A 24,320-nucleotide genomic window follows, 5' to 3' on the forward strand; every position below is an offset into this window, starting at 1 on the left:
TACTTGGTTAGAAATAATATTTATTATTCCCTCCCTCCATGTACAGATTACTTTTCAGAAACATGAAGGTATTATCCATGTCATCAATAACAGTTTGTAGAAAATAAACCTAATTCGTATCTTGTCAATATATTTCTATCATTTTTTTAGAAGAACCATTTTATTTTTCCATGTTAGTTCAAGAACAGCTTCAAGTTTTGTTTCAGATCAAATCAAGATTATCTTTGTTTATAGGTCATTTCTTGACAGAGCCCCACCCCCCAACCCCTAAAAAAAAATTCTATATCCTAAGTGATAAACTCTTCTTGTACATTCAGCAAACTTTATATTGGAAAAGAAAAAGAGTAATTGAATAGGTACTTACTCTCGTGCACAGGAATAAATCTAGCTGAGCTTCTACACCTTGCCTTGCAACGATGTTTACATAAAATAAATCATACCGTTACAATGGTAATTTCTTGAAACGTAGATATGAAAGCTATACACTTATTCCTCTGAAATGTCCTTCTAATTTTTAATCTGTAATTAAACCACCACCATAAGAAGAGCGGCATTCCTAGATGTTACCCCTTCCCCCTCAGCTACTGCTCTCTACAAGTTTGAATTGTCTTCTCAGATCGTGTAGACACATTGAAAGCACAGGGGAAAAACATTTCAGCTTGCTGACATAATGCCCTTAAGTTTGCTGACATAATGCCCATATTTTAACTTTAAAATGTAAAAATGAGAGTTAAAGCATCACTTAATTCATACAGTACAATATTAATCAACAGTGTCCCACCAGACTCAGAAGTTTCCTAAAACTGGTTGTCTTTTCTGTATTTACTAAGTTTATAACCAATGACCCAATCAAAGAATGTGCTTGTAATAGACTGCTGGTTTAATTTTAGAATTAGAAGTTCCAATGTTGGGCTATTTTCAAATATAGAAATGCTATGAGTGGCATATGAACTATTCATTTTGTTTCCCATTACCTACAGGAAGAATTCATTCAAATAAAATTGTACAAGACAAAATGCAAATCTATATACCTATACATCGAAGTATACATGTATATATTGAACCTAACTAAGGTTTTATAGGCAATACTAACTTAGTTCTGGTTACACATTCCTAAAGACTTAGTAATTGTTTTAAAGATACATGTTATAAAGACGCTTATGTAAAAGGCAAAAATTAAGAATCAAGATGATCTTTGAGGTTTTCGGTATTATTTCAAAAAGCTGTTTCTATTCCCCATAGAATAAAACTATGCATTTATCTTAGAAAGAAAAATTATAAAAAGATAATGCTATCATGTAAATAATTCACAAAAACTATACTGTATATCCCATAAAAGTCATACCTATTTAAGGTAAATCACAATTATGGTTTATATTGTATTACAGACATCACCATCACCTTTCCTCTTTCATAATGAGAGGGTTTAACTTTATTTTTAACTTACTTAACTAGTGCCACAGGAATTCAACTACCCATCGCAACAAGTTAAACAAGATTACAAAATAAGGCATTCTGCTCACATGTCATTAAAGTAACAGGTTGAGTACAGTAAAGTGGGTTCTTTTCCTTTTTGCAAATTTATATAATCCAAAAATTATATAGAAGGCAATCCTTAACACCCTACCAAAAAAAAAAAAAAAAAAAAAAAAAAACCACTGCTATTTTCTAGGGAAACAGAAAAACATACGTAAAATCCTCAACTTTGGCTATTTCTCCTACTCCCATAAACAGAGGTTGATCTTACCTATTTAATAAAGCCCAATATTAGAAATGTGAATGAAATGTTTTTGACTATACCACTTCTAAACCTGTAGGTCACATACTAAATGATTTTCCAAATTATAGGTGAATCTAATTTGACAAAATCCCTGTAGTGTTATTTAGTGGGGGGAAGTAGACTCGGGGCGCACACATGCACACACGCACGCCAACATCTTAACTGACCTTCTTAAACATTGGCTAGTTCTCCAGAAAGAATCAAAGTATTTATGATCAAGCCGCAGCATGTGTATAAGGGGCAGCAATGTTACCTTTTTTAGTTCAAGGTAAGAATCTGACTAAACTTTTAAACTACTAGTACCTTGAACCACGCTTTACCAAAGATGAACTCTAAAATACATATTCTTTGAAATTTGGATTCGACTGCCTGTTGCACTTTTACATTAAGTGTTGCTTAAACAAAAATAGAGCGTAAGTTCAATATTCTACTGTCTAAACATTTAAAGCAATGGTTATGTCATCAACAGGTAAAATGCACCTAATTTGGGTCTTTTGACACCTCTTGTTTTAAGTTTACTGTATGATAAAGTTCTTCACAGTTTAAAATATTGTGAAGAAATATATTTATGTATAACTATATTCACATACATATTATGTACACATACTATGTATCTGATGTACCCATAAACTTTGACTATGTGTGTGCCAGAATGACACCACACACATATGTAGGAACCCTGAATAACAGATTGGTGTGGACTGTGATAGGATTTCTAAGAAATGCTTACAAATCAGAAAAGATTATTATAATGAATAATTATAGTAACAAAAAGTTTTACCTTATTTACATAGTGCCTATCTCCCAAGAGGTAAATATGCTTTACATTTTTAGTATCTCTGTGAGATGGGGCATTGGGAACACTATCAATTCTCATTTTCCATAACCAAGTAACCTGCCCGGGGTCATACTTTTAACAGTGGCAGAGTAAAACACAGACAAGGAAATCTCTTAACCTACAAAGTCTCCAATTACCAGATCAAATAGTCTTGTGGTAAAATCAAATTTCTATCATACAATAGAACTTCTACCACAAAGGATTAATTTTTAAGTCCTCATATACTTGTGACTGCGCATTGTATGTATACCACAGGGAGATCAAAATAGTTTTTGGTTTTGGCAGATGAAAGTGTCTAACATTCAGTGTAACTATAATTCAGTGTAACTTCTCCAGTTTAAGTGCGACACAGCTGATTGGTCTATCAGGGAAATGCGGTCACTGTCTAATCATGGCTGGAAAAAATCTCAATCCAAACAGCTACTGCATGACTAAGAGATAGCCTACAATCTTGTATTGTCTTAAAGGTGTTTTGTATCTCCACATATGGTACAGTATACACATATAAATAAGCATTTTAGCACAAAATGTACAGTTAGCATGACTCAGTTCATGTTTAAACAACAAAGGCCTTAGGGGTGAACTTTAAAGGCCAAGAGCTCCTCAGAGTGCATGTTGTTTAAAGATCGAAGATCTGGCAACTTTAGAAGAAGTTTTGTAAAAATAGAGGCCTCGTTTGGGTGGTTTTTCATTGTTAAGGTCCTTAGTGCACGGATGAGGGTTTCCTGCAAAGCCTCCACAGAGTTGACATTTTCTATTCCAGATCGATCTAATGGAGAGTAAGGAATAGAGAAACAGGAATGAGAGGATACGTTATTAACATTAAATATAAATGTAATTCTTGCTCATCAATCTCATTAATGAATTCAAAACAAGGTTTTATACATTGGAACACAGGCAAAAGATAATTGACAAAGTTTTTAAAATCCCAATGGCAAATTTTTGTAGCTATTTATTATAAAGATATACATCACATAGTACACTTGATAAATCAAAATCGTTTAGCGCTTAAGTATTTTTGTTCACAAAAAAACTAGAGGTTCTGATTTTTAACATTAGATGCCATCTGCTCGTTTCAACTGCTCCTTATTAGCAAAATAAAATGAAAAGTGTAGCTGAGAAATACATTTTCACCTCATATGGAATACAACCACATTTGTCTGTTACCACGTGTGGCAGGCAGCCTCTAAAAGAACCTCCAATGATCCCTTCATCCTAGTATCCTGGTCCTTGTGTATCTACCACCCCTCTTCCCCTGAGTGGGCTAGACTTCCTGACTCACCACTAATGAACAAAAAAATCAGATTACCAAAACAACTGTAGCTTTCATCTTAGGCACTTGCAAAGCCAGATGCCATGCTGTGAGTTGCCCTATGGAGTGGCCCACATGCTAAGGAACTGAGAGTGGTCTCCAGCCAAAAGCAACAAGGAACTGAGGCACTCAGTCCAACAACGTGCAAGAAACTGAATCCTACCAACAACAATATGAATAAGCCTGGAAGCAGACTCTTCCTCGTAGAGCCTTCCTATGAGGCCACAGTCTTACCCAGAGCCTAACTACAACCTCCTAAGAAACCTCGAGCCAGAGGCACACATCTAAGCCATACCTGTATCCCTAACTCTCTGAAACTGCAGGAAGTAAATGTATACATATTTAAGCCACTAAGTTTTAGGGTAACTGGTTATACAGTAATAGATAGCTAACATGCCATGCAACTTGAATACCTAGTTAAATTAACCTGTATTCACTTTCATTTAGCATACTGTGTTTATTAAGCTCATCATACAAGTGTTAATAAGTGGTGTAAAAACAGCAATAAAAGAAAGTATCTTAAAATTTGCCAAACCTATGTTGTTTGCCCACTGACTTTTTTCATCAGCAAGGGCTATTTCTTCCCTTTACAATAGGAGGCAGTAGTATGCAAGAAATAGTCAATGGCTCCCAGTACAGGGAGTTGTAATTAATAAGAAAAAGACTTCTCCAAGGAAGCAAAATTCTCTGGCCATTTACACCCTCTTTTCATTTTCACAAGGAGACTGAGGCAGTCTTCCACTGTTACTGGCAGCTTAACAAGGTAACGTGCAAAACAAATACTCAGAACACGGACTAAAAGTTTAATAGTAAAGGGAAGGGTGTGATTAATTCTAAATGCAGAAAAAAATGAAAATAGACTCACAGATGCCATTTAATAAATCTGATCACTATGTGCCAATTCTTACAGAAAAAGAAACAAGTTGGTGGCTACTGATTTGAACTGTATGGTAATTCTTATGAAGGAAACGTAAATGAAGATAGCCCAGTTCCCAGCACGGAGCTCTGCCTCACCCCCGGCCCCAGTCCTCCCTCTGCGTATCTCGGGAAGCAGCCCTCCTCCTCCACCTCCCCTGCCACAGCCCACTTCAGAAGCACTCACTCCACTGCCTCATACCTAAAGTTATTCAAAGCCTCTCAGCCTGACTCTGCAGCTCCAGTGACTCACCTGCCTAATCCACCTGCCATAACGCAGAAGTGATGTTAAAGCATCACTTTGTTCGTGCCTGGTCATTCCTCTCCAGAGGAAGTGCCACTGACTTTCTGCTGTCCCATTTAGTTATTACTTCTCTGCTTAGTTCTCACAGCTGCCATTCCATGACCTGGTCCTTCCCTAACTTGTAAGCCTTCTGGACCCTCTTCCTTGACGTACACATCAGGTTTGGCCCTTCCCCTGCCCTACCTCGTGTTTTCCCACACCATTCCATGATTTTTTTGCTGGGAAAACCTAAAAATTCACCTTTCAAATTCTAGCTCCACCTCCATCTTCCCCACAAAGCCCATCTTCCTTCCTGTAACTCTTATTTACCTCAGTCAAAACCACACCATTTAGTAGATGAAGCTGTCTGTATTACTTCTGTCTCTCCAAATAGAATATAAATACTTTGAGAGCAAATTTGTGGTTTAATGCTTGTTCTGTCTTCCCCTGAGCACCTAACACATAAGGCATATTCATCAGACAAAGAAATTAACAAATATGGATTATCTTTAGTTTCACAATAATAGATTCACTAATCTTAAGTCCACTCAAACCATTACTAATTACTTATCAAGAAACTGTAAAAAGGTAAAGTACAAGAGGCATTACAAGGTTACTGAGAGAGCAGGTATCCCTTTCCTGACACAGTCCTTCCATTCCTTCCATACTATCCCTATGTCAGAAGTGCATCTTTAGCTACCCAGGTAGAGCTGATCAGAAAAAGTAGCCAAATTACACTTCCAAATGGCCTGAGTCTTTACTTACACCACTGATGTACAGGTCCCTTTACAATACACAAAGAACTTACTCTCTTAAGAGTTACTGATTTATAGTTTAGCCAAATAACCAAGGCCACAACTTATACTTTCACAGTGCCCAGCATATTTATACAGTTGGAAGCAAATGGGAAGCTTTAAGTATGTCATATACTATAAAATTCTCAATAAATGTTTTAAAATAAAGTTAGTGATACCTAAAAGTGGCTGGCAGTTATTTATATGTCCCCAGGAAAGTACTGTCTCGATTTCAAATTTGCTATTGGGAGTAATCTTTACCTTAATAGCTATTGTCTAAATTGAAATACTTTGATCAAAAATAACAGCAATATCAATGCAAGGTAGGGAAATTGAGAAACATCATCAATGACTCTCATAAGTAAATATTAAATGTTAGGATTCAAAAATCTTGGTCACTCATTCAAACAGTAAATGGCCCCATGCTAGGCTCACATGATACAATCCTTGCCTTGCATAGGATGAGAAAACCAAGACCCAAAAGGATAAAAGTACTTATACCCAAGTCACACATAAAATTCAGTGGCAAAGCTGGGTGAAAGCCTACAACTGAAAATTCACCAACTGTTGTAACAAACCACACTAATACATCCTGATACTTCTAACAAGTAATGCACATATTATTTTAATTAAAACTTAGATTCATATTAAAACCACCTACCTGGAGAAACGCAATGTTCCAAAAATAAAATAATGATTTAAACTCATAAAAAATCATTAACAAGAGCTAGACTAAGAGTAGTAAATATGAGGCCCAGCTCTAAACATCATTTTATTACTATATAGCACTTTTGACTTTCACTGCCATGATTTAAAAATAATTATGCAAAAATAACAGATTGACATTGCTTAGCATCTTCCTTAAGGCCTCCTTCCCTCCACAGAGCTTGCTGGAACCTCATTAACCTGCCACCTTCTCCCTAGTTGGTCATTATATTCTAGATGGGGCACAGTTTTGAACCAGCTTGCTTACCTGCAGATACCAGGACAACTGCTGTAAACAAACTCATCTCTTCATCACTAAGCTGGAGGGCATTCAGCTTCTCACTAAACTCAAACATAGAGTTCAGCAGATCCCCGGCTCCCATTGAGTGCAAGTCATCCACACTGTACTTCTTTCCACTTAAAAAAGTGACAGTACGCTCCTTTGCATCAAATAATGAAGCAAACCGTACCATTAAAACCTGGAAAAAGAAGACGACTTACATGTATTTGGAGAAGTTCAATAGCAAGGCTAAGAATTGCCTCAGCACTCAAGTCAGTTAAGAAACATTCTACATATAAAAGAAAGCTGTAAGGGAAAAATTGAGTTTATTTACCCCAAATCATTTCTTTAAGGCAAGCTCTCACCAAAGCAATAAATATTCCAAGAAGATTAAAAAAAATTCTAGCCACCAGTGGCAAAATACTTAAGTCCTGTGATACCCTGCAACTCTATCAATAAAGATTCTGAAATGCAAATACAAAATTAAAGCAGGCAATAATGCCAAGAAATTTGAAACTGGGCCTTGGCCAAAGGCATTAAAGAAACTCTTTAAGCTACCAAGTATATCTCATGGTCTCTAAGCCCTAAGTAAAAAGAGCAATATTTCAATGCAGCAACACTTGGAAACATCAAAACACCAAATGTAGCCAAGGCAAACACAGCCGATGAACTCTAATTAGACCATTTCAAGAAATCATAGCCCAGCCTGGCCGGGCGTGACTCAGTGGCTGAGCTTCGACCTAGGATCCAGATGATCGGGGTTCAATTCCTGGTCAGGGCACATGCCCGGGTTGCGGGCTCTATCAATGACTCTCTCATCATTGATGTTTCTATCTCTCTCTCTCCCTCTCCTTTCCTCTCCCTGAGATCAATAAAGATATATTTAAAAAAAGAAAAGAAATCATAGCCCAAAGAGACAATACACAAAGAAAACTATTTATAGTAGTAAAAATGTTCTAGACACCAAGTTATAATCGAAATCTGAACCAAACCAGTCAACTGCTTACCCACAGCACTCCCTCCACTATACTAAATGGTGACATCTGTCACATATTTCTCTCAGCGGAACACTGAACCACCTTCTCTTTGCAATGCTCCCAAGCAAAAACTTGTTTTACCCAAGACAATCCAAAAGCGGCCAAGTCTTCTATGAAGATGGTGCTGCCTCGAACACAGTAATCCCAAGCAAATCACAAGGCAGAAAGAACAGGAAAGAACACAAGTCGTGGAGTTAGGGGTTTGTATCTAGCCCTGTTACAAATTTACTGGTAATCCAGGAAAAGTCTCTCCACCTCTCTGGGCCATAGTTACTTACCCTCAAAAATGGGTGAATTGAACTTGATCACTGACTCACCTTCTGGCTTTAAATCTTAAGTGTAATGTTTTCCTTTATGCTGAAAATCCTAACCTGTAGGTGTTACTTTTGAATCACACCATTGATATTTCATTCATGAATATGGCTTCTTCTCTATTCTAGGCCAGGTGCCTCAGAAAACAGAGCCTAAGGCAAAAGTTTATATGGGGTGTGCACTGGCACATGTGGAAACAAGAGTGAGAAAAAAGGAAATGGGACAGGGAAGCAAAGAGAGCAATTAGCAGTACTTACTGAGCCGGCCACCACGTATCAACAACAACTAAAAACAATCACGTGGGACCATTAGGCAGAAATGGCTCCCTACTCCGCCCCCCCATCAAAGATTTCACCCACCAAACATCAACTTCCCACCTACGTTTCAAACAACGCATAAGTGAGCTCCAAGCAAGTCATGAGGCTTCTCACACCTCAGCATCAACAGGGAGGCCATGAGGCAGTCAGGTGAGAGGCACCTAGGCACCTAACTTAAGCACAAGGAGAGGCACTGTGTCCTAGTGAAGTTGGCAACAGGAGTTGCCCCAAGCCCAGGAAGAAGGAATCACAGCAAGAGAAGCTGGAGTAGAAAAAGTAGCCATGGATTCTGGAGGTGAGGCCAAGAAAATCTGAGCTGCAACGGGAGAGATGTCTGACACATCTGCCAAATACAGGGTGGGGCAAAAGTAGGTTTACAGTAGTGTGCACAAAACACAAGTTATTCTCATATTATTATTTACTAATTGTTGTATTATTTTCCATACGAACACCTGTAAACCTACTTTTGCCCCATCCTGTATTCCATAATCTCCTAAAAGACAAAAACCACATTCTATTTACCCTTCGTATTCTGTACATAGTCAACTCCAGGCTAGGCTTTCAGTAGGTGTCCACCACTCTGCAGGATCCACCAAGACCACATCTAAAAGCAATACTAGAACCTGAAGTTCATATGCTGGGAATACAGAGCATTTATATTTCAAGTCCTAAATAACTGCATTTACCTAGTCTCTTTCTCAAGATCCTGAGATGGTCATTCTTTTGTTGGTAGTTTCAGCCTCTGGACTATAAGTACTCATTCAGAAAAAAAGTAAAATGTGCATGAAGATAAAATACTACATGCCCTGGATCCATACTCAAGATTAGCAAAACCTACCTCAAAAGTGCCAGCTTTTAGAAGGTTGACCTGGTCGTGCTGAGAGAGATCTCTGAATCCAGGAATGCGCTTTGCAAATTCCACCACTTCTTTCACTGCTGGGGTGAAGCTCATTGAGAATTCTTCCCAGATTTCATGCCCTGATTTGTGAGGATCCACATATGGAGACTTACTCATTGGACAAACCTAGCATGCACAAAACAGAAACACTCTTAAATTGTGAGAGGTGGTAAAGAAATTTCAGAAGTGGCATCTTAATCACTGGAAATGTCGATGTGAAAATAACCCTGAGATGCTAATAGCACTTTCTCTTTAGCTCTTCTACCTTATGACAGAAAGCCTCACAGCAACCTAATTTAAGCAGCAATTAACTTGTTACCATGAAAGAGCCAGCCAAAAGTGAAAATGAGATCTATAACAAGCTATTTCAAGAACCCACTGCACAGGTTGAAGAGTTTATTTTGTAATACTGTTGCCACCTTATGCTGGCTTCATGGTTTTAAAAAAAAGTTCACACATATTTACTTGATTCTCAATCCTATTAGTTACAGCAGATATTATGATTCCATTTGTTGGATGAGAAAAGGAGACGCTAAGAAGTTTAGTGACTTATCCAAGTACACCTAGAAGTCACAGGCCTAGAACCCAAGTCCACATTTAGTTATTATTTCAAAACTCACTTTTTTCTAAATGGGCACAATTACAATGTTGTAATTTCAAAGAGGAAAAGAGAGAAGCCTCACTTTTTAAAAGGGTCACTAACCATTTATTTTATAACTAATGGTGTGAGCACTGACCTCCACTTAAGTCAATTAGGAAGCAATGACTGGAGATACAACTTCTCAATGAGGACTGGGGAGGAAAAAATAGGAAGCTAAAGAAGGCATAAAAGCACTAAAAAGATTAGGAAGTATGCACTATAAACTCTATTAGTAAAATCAGCCTTTAAATTTCCACTAAATCGAAGAGATCTAGAAATGAAATGACTCTGTAACCGTGATTTTTCCCCTCCTTAAGGCAGCCACTAAATCTAAGAAAATATAAGGTCACCTTTCAGATCCATGGGATCAAATACTCGCAAGTGACCAAAAAATCTAACATAAGAATTGGGGTATAGTAAACTATTTTGAAAATATAAAAAAGGCTTTAATTACCTGGCTGTGGAAAATACCAAGCACTATCAAAGGACCTCGTAATTTAAACTGGAAATGGTGCAGTACTGATGCTTTTGATGAAATTTTGGCTGAACATAAACACTGTACTTTCATGTAGACTGTTGTATTTGATGAAAAAACTTGAATGATATGAACATTAATTCATCTCATAGGATGAAGTCTGAGAAAATCCTTAGAAGCTGCCTATTAAAATATTCCTAAAATCTCACACAGTAAAACATCCATGTTCTATATCCAAAGACCTTTTTTCCTTGTAATGGTTAAAGAAAACTCTTTCCATAGAAATCAAGGAATTACTGTGGCAAGCTAAAAGATGAGCCCTTAGAGAAAACCCCAAAGCTAGTAAAGTAGTGATTAATTAGAATGCTTAAATTTTGAAAGGGATTTCTAAGAATTAAAGGACTAATTCTGCATGATCCATATTTTACATAAAATCCTAATGCCAAAGTATCAATGAAATCACATGCTTGTACCTAACTGTGAAATTAGGTCATTCAACAAATGATGCTTATTAAAAGTATTTGACCTAAAATACTGCACAGAACTGATTCTGTAAATCTCTTGGGTTTTCTGACACCCCCCTCCCACCCTTGAATTTGGTATATTCCCCAAATAGAAGAAAACCTTCAAAGTTTTCCTTGATACGAGGTGAGCAAAAAAAATTGATTTCACTATACCAGATGCATTCTCCCTCCATTGTTGCACAGGTAACTATTCTTGTTCTCATTCTGAGAAAATCCATCTATCGAAACTCTATCACATACTCTTTGAGTATAAGCATTGGAGAAGTTCATACAATGTCCATTTGCAATACAAATGGCATGCCCATTTGGGTAATGCATTATGTTCCTCCCCTTATACTGTCCATTGAGATTCTGCTGGCTCTCACTACAAGAAAAATGGCTAAGCCCATTGCCACAACGGTCATGATTTAAATTATATTGCTCCATGTTCTTGGGAATCCGTTCTCTCTGAGGCTGTATGGTCTCTGCTGAGTTTTCTCGCTGCTCTTGATTATACATAAAGGTATCCTTGTGGGCTCTGGTCACCATGCCAATCACTTCTTCCTTTGCAAAATCAGAAGAGGGAGGAGGAGAGCTTTTGATGTTTTCTTGCTCCAGCTGGGGCTTGGGTCGCAGCTGTTCCTGGGCTGGTAAGGCTGTCTGTTCATGTTCTACTAATGTGTCATTCTGCAAATGACCACTGAACTGGCTGTTCATCATGGTCTTCATCGCACTCTGCATTTCAATTAGCATCCTCTGTTTTTCACGCTTAGGAATACGACCAAACCGAACAGCTATTGAAGAAAAAGATATTTAACATCTATATTCTAAATACGACCTGTTTATAAAGAAAAATAACACAAAATTATCTTTAACAGCTGTGGCCTCTAGTCACACAAGTAAAGAGTATCTACATGTCTCTAACACAAATTATTCTAAACTTACTAGTTGTTTTTGATGTACCATAGGAAGTGAAAGGGAGGGGAGGGGGAGACGTTTCCACTTTCTCCAAAAACAAAGCTAAGATGATCTACCTCTCGGGTGTTTTATAAGCAAAATCTAAGAAACTTGAAATTAACTAATGAAAACCAGAGACTGCAACAGACCAGCAGGACTGCACAGCACCTTATTAACAAGGCTGAAGGCTCAGTTCTTAAAAAGGCACGTGGATTCGGCTACCTGCATCCGTTAACTCTAGTGGAACCTAACAGGCAGTCAATCCCTGAGCATCTGACCCTTGTCAATTCACTTTCATAACCTTATTCCCAAGACACAGCAAAACACAGTCAACAGAAATGCAGTTACTGAAAAATCAACTTGCTGGATTTTAATTAAAATCAATGAAATAAACATGCAATCACCCATCCTCCGTTATTTTAGAGGCTAGTCTTAGAATATGTCTCCAACGTTCCTATCCCAGAGGGAAAGGGGAAAAAAGCTTCTTTCTAGTCTTTTACACAAAGATAATAAAAATTCAATATACTCACCCAGCAAAAAAGCCTTACTAATCAAAGTGTCTCTGGGACATTATCAGACAAACAATTTCATCATATTTCACACTCTACACCTCTACTCCCTCTCCTTTACAAATGATAGCCATTTTTATTCTCTTGGGGTAATCACAATATCCATCAACTCTGGATTACTATTTCTAGTACTATAAAAAATTTCCAGGCAATTAAAAATCCCAAACTTCATTTTCTTGAAATCTGTTATTCAAGAAGCTCCTTATTGCAACACTGCATTTCTGGGTCGGTAAGATACTAGAGTTACCTAAGGAATTGCTTAAATGACCCTCCCCCTAAATATGAGGTTCACTCTTAGCAAATCTTAATTAACCCCACTTAAATTAATCCCTCTGAAAACCTCCTACTCTTCTGTAATATTACACAGAACAGAATGAGACTATCCACAAATGTTCTCCCTAGACACAATAGAAGAGTCAAATCTTCCAGTGAGGTCATCCACAGATAATACTAACAGTCCCCCAAATTACCACAACTTCTGTTTTCTGTTGCTCAGTTTCACGCCAGAACTGAGCAACCTCCTCTGCTCCAGACCCTGGTGTTTCTTTCAATTTTGCATCTCCTTTCAATGTATTCAGAATCTATACCCTAAAAGCGCATTATCTCAGGGCTGAGAAAGTGATGGAGATAGTTCACATAAAGAGAAATGGATTCATCAGCAATGCTAAGAAATTATGGAGAAAGAGCCACTGATTCCTACATCAAGAAAAACTAAACCTTTTTTAGGGGGGGAAGTATTCAAATTGTACAGGGTAAAAAAGAAAAAAATGGGTTTTTTTACAAGAACCAACAAAAAAAGAAGTGAGCCAAAAGCTGTTCCTGGGATGTTGAGGTCAAAATTTGACTTTAATGAATTTGGCAAACTACAAGGCATTAAAATGTGTTTTCTAAAACCTGCATCACCCTAAGCACAAGAGGGCCATTGGTAACTGGTTTACAGCTCTAGTTTATGCTAAGGAATAAAAGCTAAGCTCCATATGCTTTAAGAAAGAACGCTCTTTAAACTGGAAACATACCATCTCTCGACATTCCAACAGACAGACACTTTTTGAAGCGACACTGCTGACATCTGTTCCTATTCATTCTCATTATAGAACAGTTTTCATTCTTCAGGCACTTCTTGTACTGGATGTTTTGCTGAATGCTTCTCCGAAAGAAACCCTAAGAACAAAGGAAGATGTACCCATTCATTTAAAAACATCCAGATGAACTCCTTATAAGCAGCCACCCCCAACCCCTAACTATCCAGTATTACTAGCTACACCTGAGAAATAATTTTGGCTTAGAACCGAGGGAAATACAATCTTGACATATGGGGTTTAACTAGATTCTTAGTAGTATCAGTGAGTACCTCCTTCTTCCTTTTGCAGAATCTTGCTGCTTTCCAAGTATCCCTTGTACTACACTTTACCGTTACCAGCCCCTGCCCGCAGCCACATTTTCCAGCTCAACTTTAATCACATACAAATTCCAAAGCTCTTGAAATATGACTTATTTTTAAAGAGTTGACATAAAAATATGCTCCATAGCTATAATCTCTTCACTGGAACTAAGGACTATGTTAGTAGAGCCTGGTTTTTCCTGGATCATTACCTGCTGACACCAGCAAGGCCTACTTATATATACCAGATGTTCCTGGCTGCCTGTCAGCAACAGGTAAGTGTCATACCACACCCACAGACCAACTAATGATCCAAGGAAAGACAGTTCCCAGCTAGATGGCTACAGATAACTGTTTTCACTAAACAATTTGAGCGCATGTGCTGTGATAGGTATTTAAAGATCTCCAGCTTAACAGTTCCAAGGAGAATGGAAAAGTCAAGAACACTATTACCAAAAGTATCTTAACTGCAGCTTCCTTGAATATCATACCTAACCACACATTTTATGACTCTATATTAGTAATTGTAGGACACATTTTTATATTTTATTACTGCAATACTATACTTGGGACACGACAATATATGTTAGACTACCTTAAAGAGGGTAGAGAACAAGTATGTGTATTTATCAAGAATACACAATTTGACTCATTGCTTTGTGCTTTTGTTTCTCTAGCTATAAAGTGAGAATGATGCCTGCCCCATAATCACATCACATTTTTGAGGGAAAACAAAAAATGCTGTTTAAATAATTTTTAAAACAGTGGATGCGTGCCACATCTATAGAAAATACAGACCAGCTTGTTAAGTGACCTGGCCATTAAGACCTACCAAAATCACAACTCATTCAGAACCACCCTAGAAAATATTTCTTCTTTCATCATGTATACTCACTATCCTGCCAAACTGGATTCCTGCTTCTAGCCTTCAGTCAGAGAGCAGAAGGAGCATCTGCCTTGGCCATGTTAATTTCAATACTCAGTAGAAAAGAGTGTGCCAGATTTAAAAAGGGAAAGAGAGTGTCCCTGGATATAAGTAGGAGGTATAGACTATCTCCCTTGGAATTATCTGACAGATACTCTAAGAAATATTCATCTAAATTTACAAATACAATGAGCTTTCCCAAGGACTCAATTTATATCCAAGTTTCTTTTACTCACTTAGCATTACTTCCAAAGATACATTTTTGTAAGTATCTAGGAATTATTCCCAACTCCTAGTACCTGACGTGGCAGAATGACAACATATCCGATAAGGGCTATTCAAAGTTTGGATTAAACCTGACACATTAATAAACAGAATTTGTGCACTTGGTTTCATACCATAATTAAATTTGAGATAGCAAATTTATTTTGATCAAAAGCTTTTAAAAAATACTTTCACTGAATTAAAAATATATTTTTCAAAACAAGTTATGTTTAGATACTACATAAAATGTTTAAGACTTGCCCAGCTGGTGTAGCTCAGCGGTTGAGGATCGACCTATGATCCAGGAGATGGAGGTTCAATTCCCAGTCAGGGCACATGCCCAGGTTGTGGCTCGATCCCCAGTAGGGGGCGTGCAGGAGGCAGCCAGTCAATGACTCTCTCATCATTGATGTTTCCATTTCTCTCCCCCTCTCCCTTCCTCTCTCTGATATCAATAAAAATATATTTTTAAACAAAAATGCTTAACACTTAAAAAGGAGCAGCTTGCTTCTCTCCTCCTCCCCGACTATCCACTGTGGAAACTGGCAAACTTAACTCCAATTTATTAATCCCAGAATCAGTAGCTTAAAGAAACAAAAGCATGCTTTACCTTGCAGCCTTCACAAGCATGAACTCCATAGTGGAATCCTGATGCCACGTCCCCACAGACTTTACACAGTAGAACCATGCCACTAAATTCTAAGGCACAAACAGAAACAAAAGTGAAGATGGGAAAAATTTCAACTGTTTTTCTTATCCAACTGAATATTTTATTTTGTTCAATTTGTAAGTACTTTAAATAGATACAAATATACTTTTATTGTGTAAAAGAAAATTATTTACACCAAATTAACAAATCAAAAGACATCACAGTTTGCCCGGCCAGCATGGCTCAGCGGTTGAGCATCAAACTATGAACCAAGAGGTCACCAGTTCAATTCCCAGTCAGAGCACATGCCCAGGCTGCATGCTTGATCTCCAGTAGGGAGTGTGCAGGAGGCAGCCAATCAATGTTTCTCTCTCTCTAAAATGAATAAAAGCATATTTTAAAAAAAGAAAACTAAAGTAACTTACTTGTCACTCCACTATGACTCTTTGTCATCCCAGGTGCACCTGACTTGCTTGTTTTCATAGAACAATCTATTCGATCATTCTTCAGAATGCCTTCAATACTGGAGAGATCACCACTTTTGGGATTACCATTGTTATCAGAATTAGAGCTATTTGGAGAAGATGGAACAGAAGAGAAGGAGGACTGGAAACTATTATCAGAACCCTCACTGTGACAAGAGGCAGGGCTAGAGGCTGAGCTGGAAGAGCTAATGTAGGCAATCACACCTCCTAGAAAAGAAGAGAAATCAGATAATTAGATACATAATATTTTCTAGTTTTGCAAATCTGAATAGTAAAGTCACTAACTTTAGAAATTTGTTACTGATTAAATATCAGCTTATCCCAAAAGGAAAAATAACTTACTTCCTTATCTCCTATTGTAATTCCTGCTTCCACAAAGTTGAAAGCCCATATAATTCCCACTGACTTAAAAAGTGAGAAGGCTCTCACAAGGGCTTAGTTACTAGCACACACAGATCCAGTTTTTCATTTCCCATCTTTTCCTAATATGAATGAAAAACCTTCCTGAGTGACTATATAGCTTAAACAAATTGTTTTGGCAGTGAAGATATCTGGTTCTGGTCCTCTCTTTGTCTCCTTCATTATACCTTTATATGACACAATTCTAGAAACAATTAGTTCATCAATTGCCTCCCCATCACTTGGCTAAAACACAGGTTAATCAAGAACAGATGTAATGCCTGGCTGGCATCACTCAGTGGTTGAGCATTGACCTACGATCCAGGAGACCGAGGTTTGATTCCCGGTCAGGGTACATGCCCAGGTTGCGGGCTCAATCCCCAGTGGGGGGGGGAGGGCAGGAGGCAGTCAATCAATAACTCTCTCATCATTGATGTCTCTTCCTCTCCCTCTCCCTTCATCTCTCTGAAATCAATAAAGACATGTTTTAAAAAAAGAACAGATGGAGCATTTGGAATTCTGGATAAAGTAATTTTTCTCAAAATGGAGGACCCTTCATAGCTGCTGCTCCCAGAATCTGTTTTGATGCTCCCTGAAGACTTCTATGATCATCACTAAACCCCAGTTCCACTCTCCCTTCTCCATCTACTTGACTTGCAGACACACTTATCCATCTCTAAACAGCTCTTAAGGAATCCAGACTCACTACTTGTTCTTCTGACTACAGTAAATGTTAAAGAGGCTAGAAGGAAAAACGCAGGCTATCAGAGATTTTAACATTAAGGCTTTGTTACTGCGCTCTTCACGGAACTACTCTCAAACACTATTCACAATGTCATCAACTTAACTTCCACAACCCCTCTGAAAACTGGCCTTGCCGTCTTAGAGACCATAAACCTTGCAGGTTAAGAAATAGCATTTAAAGTTATTCCTAGGGTACAAACTTCTTCACTCGAAGAGATAAAATGTTGCAAGAGTAACCTCATAGCCAAATGCATTATTTTTCCAAATCCCAGGCCAAACAAGTAATTCTCATCTTCTCTGCCAAGGTCTACCGTGGTTTCTTTTCCCCTTCCCTCCATCACTGACGAACATTTACTGGCTTTTTCAATGTGCCACAGATGCCAAGTTATCTCTTCCATCTCTGTCCTGAGCTCTTATTCAGCCCTGCTGTTTACCCATTTCCATCTATTTCTCGAGTAGACTATAAACCTAGCTGTGCAGACAACATCTCTCAATTCTCTATACGTGCTTTAGGTAATAAACCTGCCATAAATATTTTTAAGACCTACTTCTCAGCCTTTGTGAAGCCCATGTCTAATAACATGGACAGATGCCCAAACAGTATAAAACATTTCTAGGAAGCTGCCAGTAAAACAAGGCATTTCTAACAGCAATCTAGACGACTATACCAAGAAATAAGTGGAGAATTTTGCACATTCCCAAAGTAGTAACTGGGAATTAAGCATTCGCTTTGAAATAAAACTTTCCTTGCTTAAAAGAAATGATTCCCCAATTTTTTTTTAGATAAAAGACACATTTTATAAGTCATTTAAAACACACACAGAGACATACATGCACTCAGCAAAATACTGAGGCCAAAACAATTCCAAAGAACAGAAAGACATTTCCATTTACAGAGAAGAAAAAAACAGCCAGAGGAATTTTAGTCATTTAGTCACTTTTAGTCTGTCATGTTGAAATTGGATACCAGATATGTATTTATGTACCAATTATTATATTCCAGATTGGCAAGCCCCTGGGAAGTGAAGCACAAACACAACTCTCAGGAAGTTTGATTACAACCTTCTAGACAGGTGCCTACTATGCCAAGAAAAACACAAATGTTCACCATACACAAATTTAATATGCATAAATGCAACTACGTGCACTTGAGTCTTAACCCATCCACCTTTCCATTCATTATGCATGTGCACTGTATCAGTCTTGAGGTTGGAGGTGTGAACCTGCTCTTTCTATATAGTCTGACCCACTTCCCAAATGCTCTTAGCATGTACTTATCACCTGCCCAGAATGAAGCCAGAGCTTGATAATTAGTATCTGTCCTGCAATGTGGTCCCCACCTATAAACCAGTCATTTTGAAAGTGTGGTGCCTGGACCAGGGGCTTCCGCATCACCTGGGAATCTGGTAGAAATGCAAGTTCTCAGGTTCCACTCCAGATCTAGTGAATCAGGAATTTTAACCACCTTGGTGATTCTGATGCACAGCAAAGTCTGAGAACCACTGCCACAAAGCCAACTACTTCACCTGTGCTCTATGGAAGAAAAACTGACCAAGGGTAGTTTTAACAGCAGAAATTTCATCTACCACTGATATTAAAATATAAAAGGTCCTAAGACTCCAAACATAAGAAGAAAAAGCTTCCTAACTTTGAGTTGATTCTCATTATCCAGGGAGATTATGTAAAATGTATATTATCAAAACTACCCGGTGCTTTTCCAAAATACACATTTCCAAGGCCCTGCCCAGAGGAGAGAAGGCCCCCTTAGGAATGAGCATTTTAACAAGTTCCTCGGGCAATTCTTTGCACCATGAAGTTTAAGAATGGCTACAACCAGTGACTTCAATCATAAACTGACCTACTGTTTTACAGATTGATGTTTTCATTGACATAACTGCCTGACTACCCTTAATATGCTACAAATCCAAAGAGTAGCAATTTTAAACTGGAAACCATCAACTGTCATGTTCCCAGGTAAAAACCATGACGCCACCTGTTTCTATAAAACTAGAAATCTGATGTTCACATTAGAAATTCCAGGTGTTAGCAAACTGCTGCTTTTTCAACACGTGTCTGCACTCAGGTAGGATAAAAAGAAAAATATTATCCTTAGCCCTGAATAAACTCCCAAAGGTCTCATAGCTATTTAACTTTTCCAATCTACTGCCTTAGGTAGTAAATTCACTTCCCAAGATCTCAAGAGGATAAAAGACGAGAAAGTGATGGTTTTCCTTAGAAGACTTTCCTAGGGCCAGCATCTGAGTTAGCCATTTATATTCACAGGGTCTTCATACTACCTCAACTTAAAATTTTTTTTAGAAATCAGAGCTATCCTGATAGCTTAAGAACTAATTTAAAGCACTGACTAGGAAATGGAAGGTATTGTTATAACCCAAAACACACCTTCGTCTGCAAAAGCTCCAAAATCAAACCGAAGAAAAATTACTGAGCTATTATCAATCCAGTTAAGATCCTATTCCTATCTCTGGGAGTTCAACAATAATTTACAACAAGAATTTGGTGCCAGGCACCATGGAATCAAAGATGACCCATCTAGAAGCAGCTATATTCTCCTAGCAAGACCTTCTACACTAATTCAGTTGTCTTACAGCATCTACACTTGCTACCAGAACACCAACCTACCAACATGATCATTAGCAACCAAAACGGGTTAAATTTTAATTTCCTAGAATGTACATCTAGTAGTTTCTCAATCCAATGAAGAAAGGCAAGTGAAAACTACAAGTCACTGACTACCTAATGAATGTCAAGAATGAAATGACACAATTTCACATCACATTTCATCTTCAAAGGAACCCTGTGAATTACTTTCCAGTATCCCATTTTACAGATGGAAAAACTCAGAGCTCAGAGGGGTTAAGTAATACAATTACTAAGTGGCAGGGCCAGGGTTGAAAGTTAAGGCTATCTAATTCGAGGATAGACAATTATCTCTTACTGAGAAACCTCGGCAAGCAAGTCAATTTCAATCTCTCTAAACCTGAGTCATTTTCTATAAACCAGTTATTACAAGACTGAAATGAAATGGTGCTCATAAATGAGAATTATTAAAGTGCTTTTTACACACAGAGTTTCTGGTGATAAAGCAAGAAAGGCAAAATCCCCGAACCAGCATATCCCAACACCTTCAGAAACAGGCAGAAGATACTTCTTAGATGCCTCAAGCTAAAATTAGCTGAGGCAGTCTTCTCTATTTTTAGTTGAAAAGGACTGTGGAGCTGGGCCAGGTTCCCAGGCTAGGGCTTACCCAGTGGTCAACTTCAGACAAGCCAGAAGTCAATACCCAATTTTGTCTTACTGGGAAGCACTCACTGCCCCTGCATATACTGGGCTTTTCTTACCCCAATTCTAGGATTGCCTATCATCAAAACCCTCCCACTTCCACTGCCCACTATCCTGGAATGCATGGTGAGTTCAAGTCATGACTATACTTTTTTGCCTTGTAACTTAGATCAAAATTATGTTTACCATCAAGAAGCTTTTCTCATTTTAAAAGGCTATTAACAGCCCTAGACAGTTTTGCTAAGTGGTTAGAGCATCAGCCCACCCACTGAAGGGTCCTGGGTTCAATTCCGGTCAAAGGCACACGCCTTGGTTGCGGGTTTGATCCCTGACCCAACTGTGGCGCATGCAGGTGACAACCGATCGACGTGTCTCTTTCTCCCTTCCACTCTCTCTGAAAAAGCAATGGAAAAAATATCCTTGCATGAGGATTAAAAATAAATTAATTAAATAATTAAAGGTTATTAATAATTTCTACTCACAGGATGGTAGAGTAAATCTAATTGAAACACTTAACTTCCAACTGTGTCCTGAATGTCAGGGCTCTAGAAAACAGCATGGTCCCTTCCCTAAAAAGCCTTATAGGCCAATTGGGGAAACAGCTATCTTAACCATTCCAGTGCAATGTGAGCATTTTCATATACATAATTGTGAACTGCTGAGGATCACACAAGAGCATTATAGAAGGCAGAGATGAGAGGCAAACAGCTGAGGTGACAATAAGTGAGGACTTAAAAGAATACATGAATCATTAAGTGATGTGCCCTGTAAGAGATTATTTAAAATAACAAACAATGGGGTGACAAAAAAGAGAGGAGGTCTTATTTTTTAAATAGTGGTTTTTGTCTCCATGTAAATTGCTGGAAGGGGACGACAAGTATAATCTAGTATCGGGAAAAAAATCACAACAATCACTAGCAACGAGATTTAGAAAGTGCAATGATAAAATTGAGAAGCTCAGCTGACACCTGCCCTTTTCCGCCAGCTATGACCCTATACCACTGCAAACCAAGTGGATCCACACAGTATCGCCTTCACCCCCAAGAAGACAGGACCACCAAGTAGTACATATATCCTCAAAGATTATGTAGGCTTGTTAAAGAATCAAGTATACACAATCCAAACCTATCTGTGACAAAAATGTATGAGTCAATTTCTACCACTTCTCTTTCACATATGTAATAGTCATGGAGAGGGCAGAGACGCACTGTGTCATGAATTATAGGACAGTTAGATGAAATGGTCACTGGCTGAATGTATACTGACTAATACAATGATATCAATCCAAAGGGAAGGGTCTGAGGTGTGTCAGTCAGCAATGAATTTGGCTCCACTGTAATTAACATTTACAATTTGAAGAAAGTTAAAGGGAATGCTTATCAAAACTCCCTCTGACAGACAGATGACAGAAATGGTTAATATACCAACAGCTTGTGACAGCTTGAACTTGGAGCCAAAAGAAACAAAAGAAAATTAAAGAAAGACTACTGCAAACAGCTATGCTTAAAAGTCAATTACCCACACAATGGATAAAACCTAGCTTCAAAAGTTCACATGAAAAGGTCCTAACTGATTGCAAGGTTACTGTGAGTCAGCAAAGCAATATGCTACATTAAAACACTAAGTCTGCCAGAGAATTCATTTGCAGCAGAATCCCAAACTTGGTAACTGTCCAACCATTTCCACAGAAGCCTGTTCATTTTATAGGTGCTACAGCCCCAAGGGCAACAAGGGTGACGATCAGGGAAAAAACAAACAAGCAAAAAAAACTGTGCAAAAATCAAGATGAGAATTGGAAATGGAAGGGGGGGACAGTCCTCCAAAGGAAGTTTTATAGTGGGAGCTTCAAAAGGCAAGATTAAGATAAGTGATATTGTTCCAGGAAGATTCAAACCAGAGAAAATGTTTCTAATCACCTGAGCCTGCCCATATTATGAGGTTGCAAAGTTGGAAGAATTTATTCATGCTAAAGGCTGGGTGAGAAGAGGGTGAACCTGATGACCTTCAAATCCTATCAAGTAAGAGTTTAATTCCGTAATAAAGTTACCCAATTTTTTAAAATAGCCTCAAAGGTTAAGTAGGCCCACTGGTAATTAAAAGTGACTTTTCCTGTTGGTGGGAAATTCACAACATCTTTGCTACCAAGGCATGCTTTTTACAGCATACAACTTAATAAAAACGGGCTGCTTCTGCACCCTCATTGGCTTCAGGTATAAAGGCCATCATTCACGGGCAGGCAAAAGGGGGGAAGTAAAATACTGTTCCATGGCACGGTAACAGGAAATGTAACAAGAAAAGATGTATAAAGCCAAACTCTGTTCATCAGGTTCAAGCAAGGTCAGCAGCCTATGGGTTTGAACAAATTAACTGAAATGAACAACGCCCAGCCTCACGGAAGGTCTCGGGCGCTTAGGGCCGCCTGAGTCACCCCGACCACGCTCCCGAGCTGCATGATTAGTGATGCGCGGGACGGTTCGCGGGAAGGCTCCCAGCCCAAACGGATTTTCAAGCCGGTTTTTATGACTTAAGCTATGTACGACAGGTCGCGTCCCGGAGGAAAACATCTCTTTTAAACAGTGAAGGAGCCTCATAACAAGGGCGGCTGTAGTCCCAGCTGCCTGGCGTGGCTCGGGATCTAGGCACCCAGGACTCGGGGAGGGCCTCGGGTGCGGGACGCCCCACGCCGCTCCCCAGCGCCTCCTTTGTCCCGCAGGGCGCCCTCACGCCGCAGCTCTTCCTCAGCAGCCGCAAGGTCTGCGGCCCGTCCGCCGGCTGCGCCCCGGCTCGCGCATCGGGGTCACCTCCCCGCCGTGCGGGCAGCGGCCGGAGCACTGCGGCATCCGCGCCCGCCCCAGGGCCACGCGCCCGCGGGGTTCACGGCCCGCTCCGGCGCGCACGCGCGTGGCCACCTCCGCACTGAACCACCCCGCGGGGGAGGAGGGAATCGCGGCCACGTCACAGCTCCGAGGGTTCCAAAGGGCGGGGCCTCCCGGGAGGCCGCCGCGGTCCCCGCCAGCGCGCGCGCGCGCCCCCGCCCCCACGTGTCCCTGCGGCCCCGGGGAATGTGGGTCACGGAGCCCAGCGGCCTCACGTGTCCCCGCCCGCCGCCGCCGCCTCAGCGCCCATTATGTAATGGCGCGTCACGCGCCCGCCCAGCCAACCGGCGCCCGCGCGCCGCAGAACGTAAACACAGCGCGCACGTGGCTCGCGCGGCCCGGCCATGTGAGGGGGGGGCCGGGCCGGCGCCGCCGAGCCGCGCTGCGGCGTTGCGGGGAACCCGGAGGGCGACCGCGGGGCGGCCCGGGGAGCGACGGGGAGCGAGCCCCCGGCGGGATCGCCGCGCGCAGCAGCCCACCCCGCGGCGCTGGGGACACCCCTGGCCGGCGCTCTCGGAAGTGCCCCGAGGGGCTCCGAGCGCCCCCTCCGCCGGCCCCGACCCGCCGCAGCCCGGCTCTTACCCGCATTCACCTCCATGGTGCCCTCGGGGAGGGGGCTGAGGCCGCCCGCTTCCCGCAGAGTGGGCAGCGCCGCCTCCTCAGCGCCACGCCGCCCCGG

General features: G+C 39.9%; 1 protein-coding gene across 1 annotated transcript; it reads right to left on the reverse strand.

The window, feature by feature from the left end:
* NR1D2 (nuclear receptor subfamily 1 group D member 2) lies at positions 1 to 24,320 on the reverse strand. The gene is made up of 8 exons (XM_087824918.1): positions 24,224 to 24,320; positions 16,260 to 16,526; positions 15,796 to 15,884; positions 13,632 to 13,776; positions 11,264 to 11,883; positions 9,412 to 9,597; positions 6,896 to 7,106; positions 1 to 3,387 (listed from the first exon to the last, which is right to left on the reverse strand). The coding sequence occupies exons 1-8, from the start codon at positions 24,237 to 24,239 to the stop codon at positions 3,191 to 3,193; spliced, it is 1,731 nt and encodes a 576-aa protein (XP_087681044.1). The 5' UTR covers positions 24,240 to 24,320; the 3' UTR covers positions 1 to 3,190.

This window comes from Miniopterus natalensis, chromosome 15 (assembly GCF_054644295.1).
Source record: "Miniopterus natalensis isolate mMinNat1 chromosome 15, mMinNat1.hap1, whole genome shotgun sequence".
NCBI classification, from domain to species: domain Eukaryota; kingdom Metazoa; phylum Chordata; class Mammalia; order Chiroptera; family Miniopteridae; genus Miniopterus; species Miniopterus natalensis.

Coding starts and splice junctions, on each gene's coding strand:
- NR1D2 (XM_087824918.1), bottom strand. Junction 11,884..13,631: donor TGTTGGAATGTCGAGAGATG/GTATGTTTCCAG, acceptor TTTCTTCAATAG/CTGTTCGGTTTGGTCGTATT. Junction 9,598..11,263: donor ATGGAGGGAGAATGCATCTG/GTATAGTGAAAT, acceptor TGTGCATGCTAG/GTTTGTCCAATGAGTAAGTC.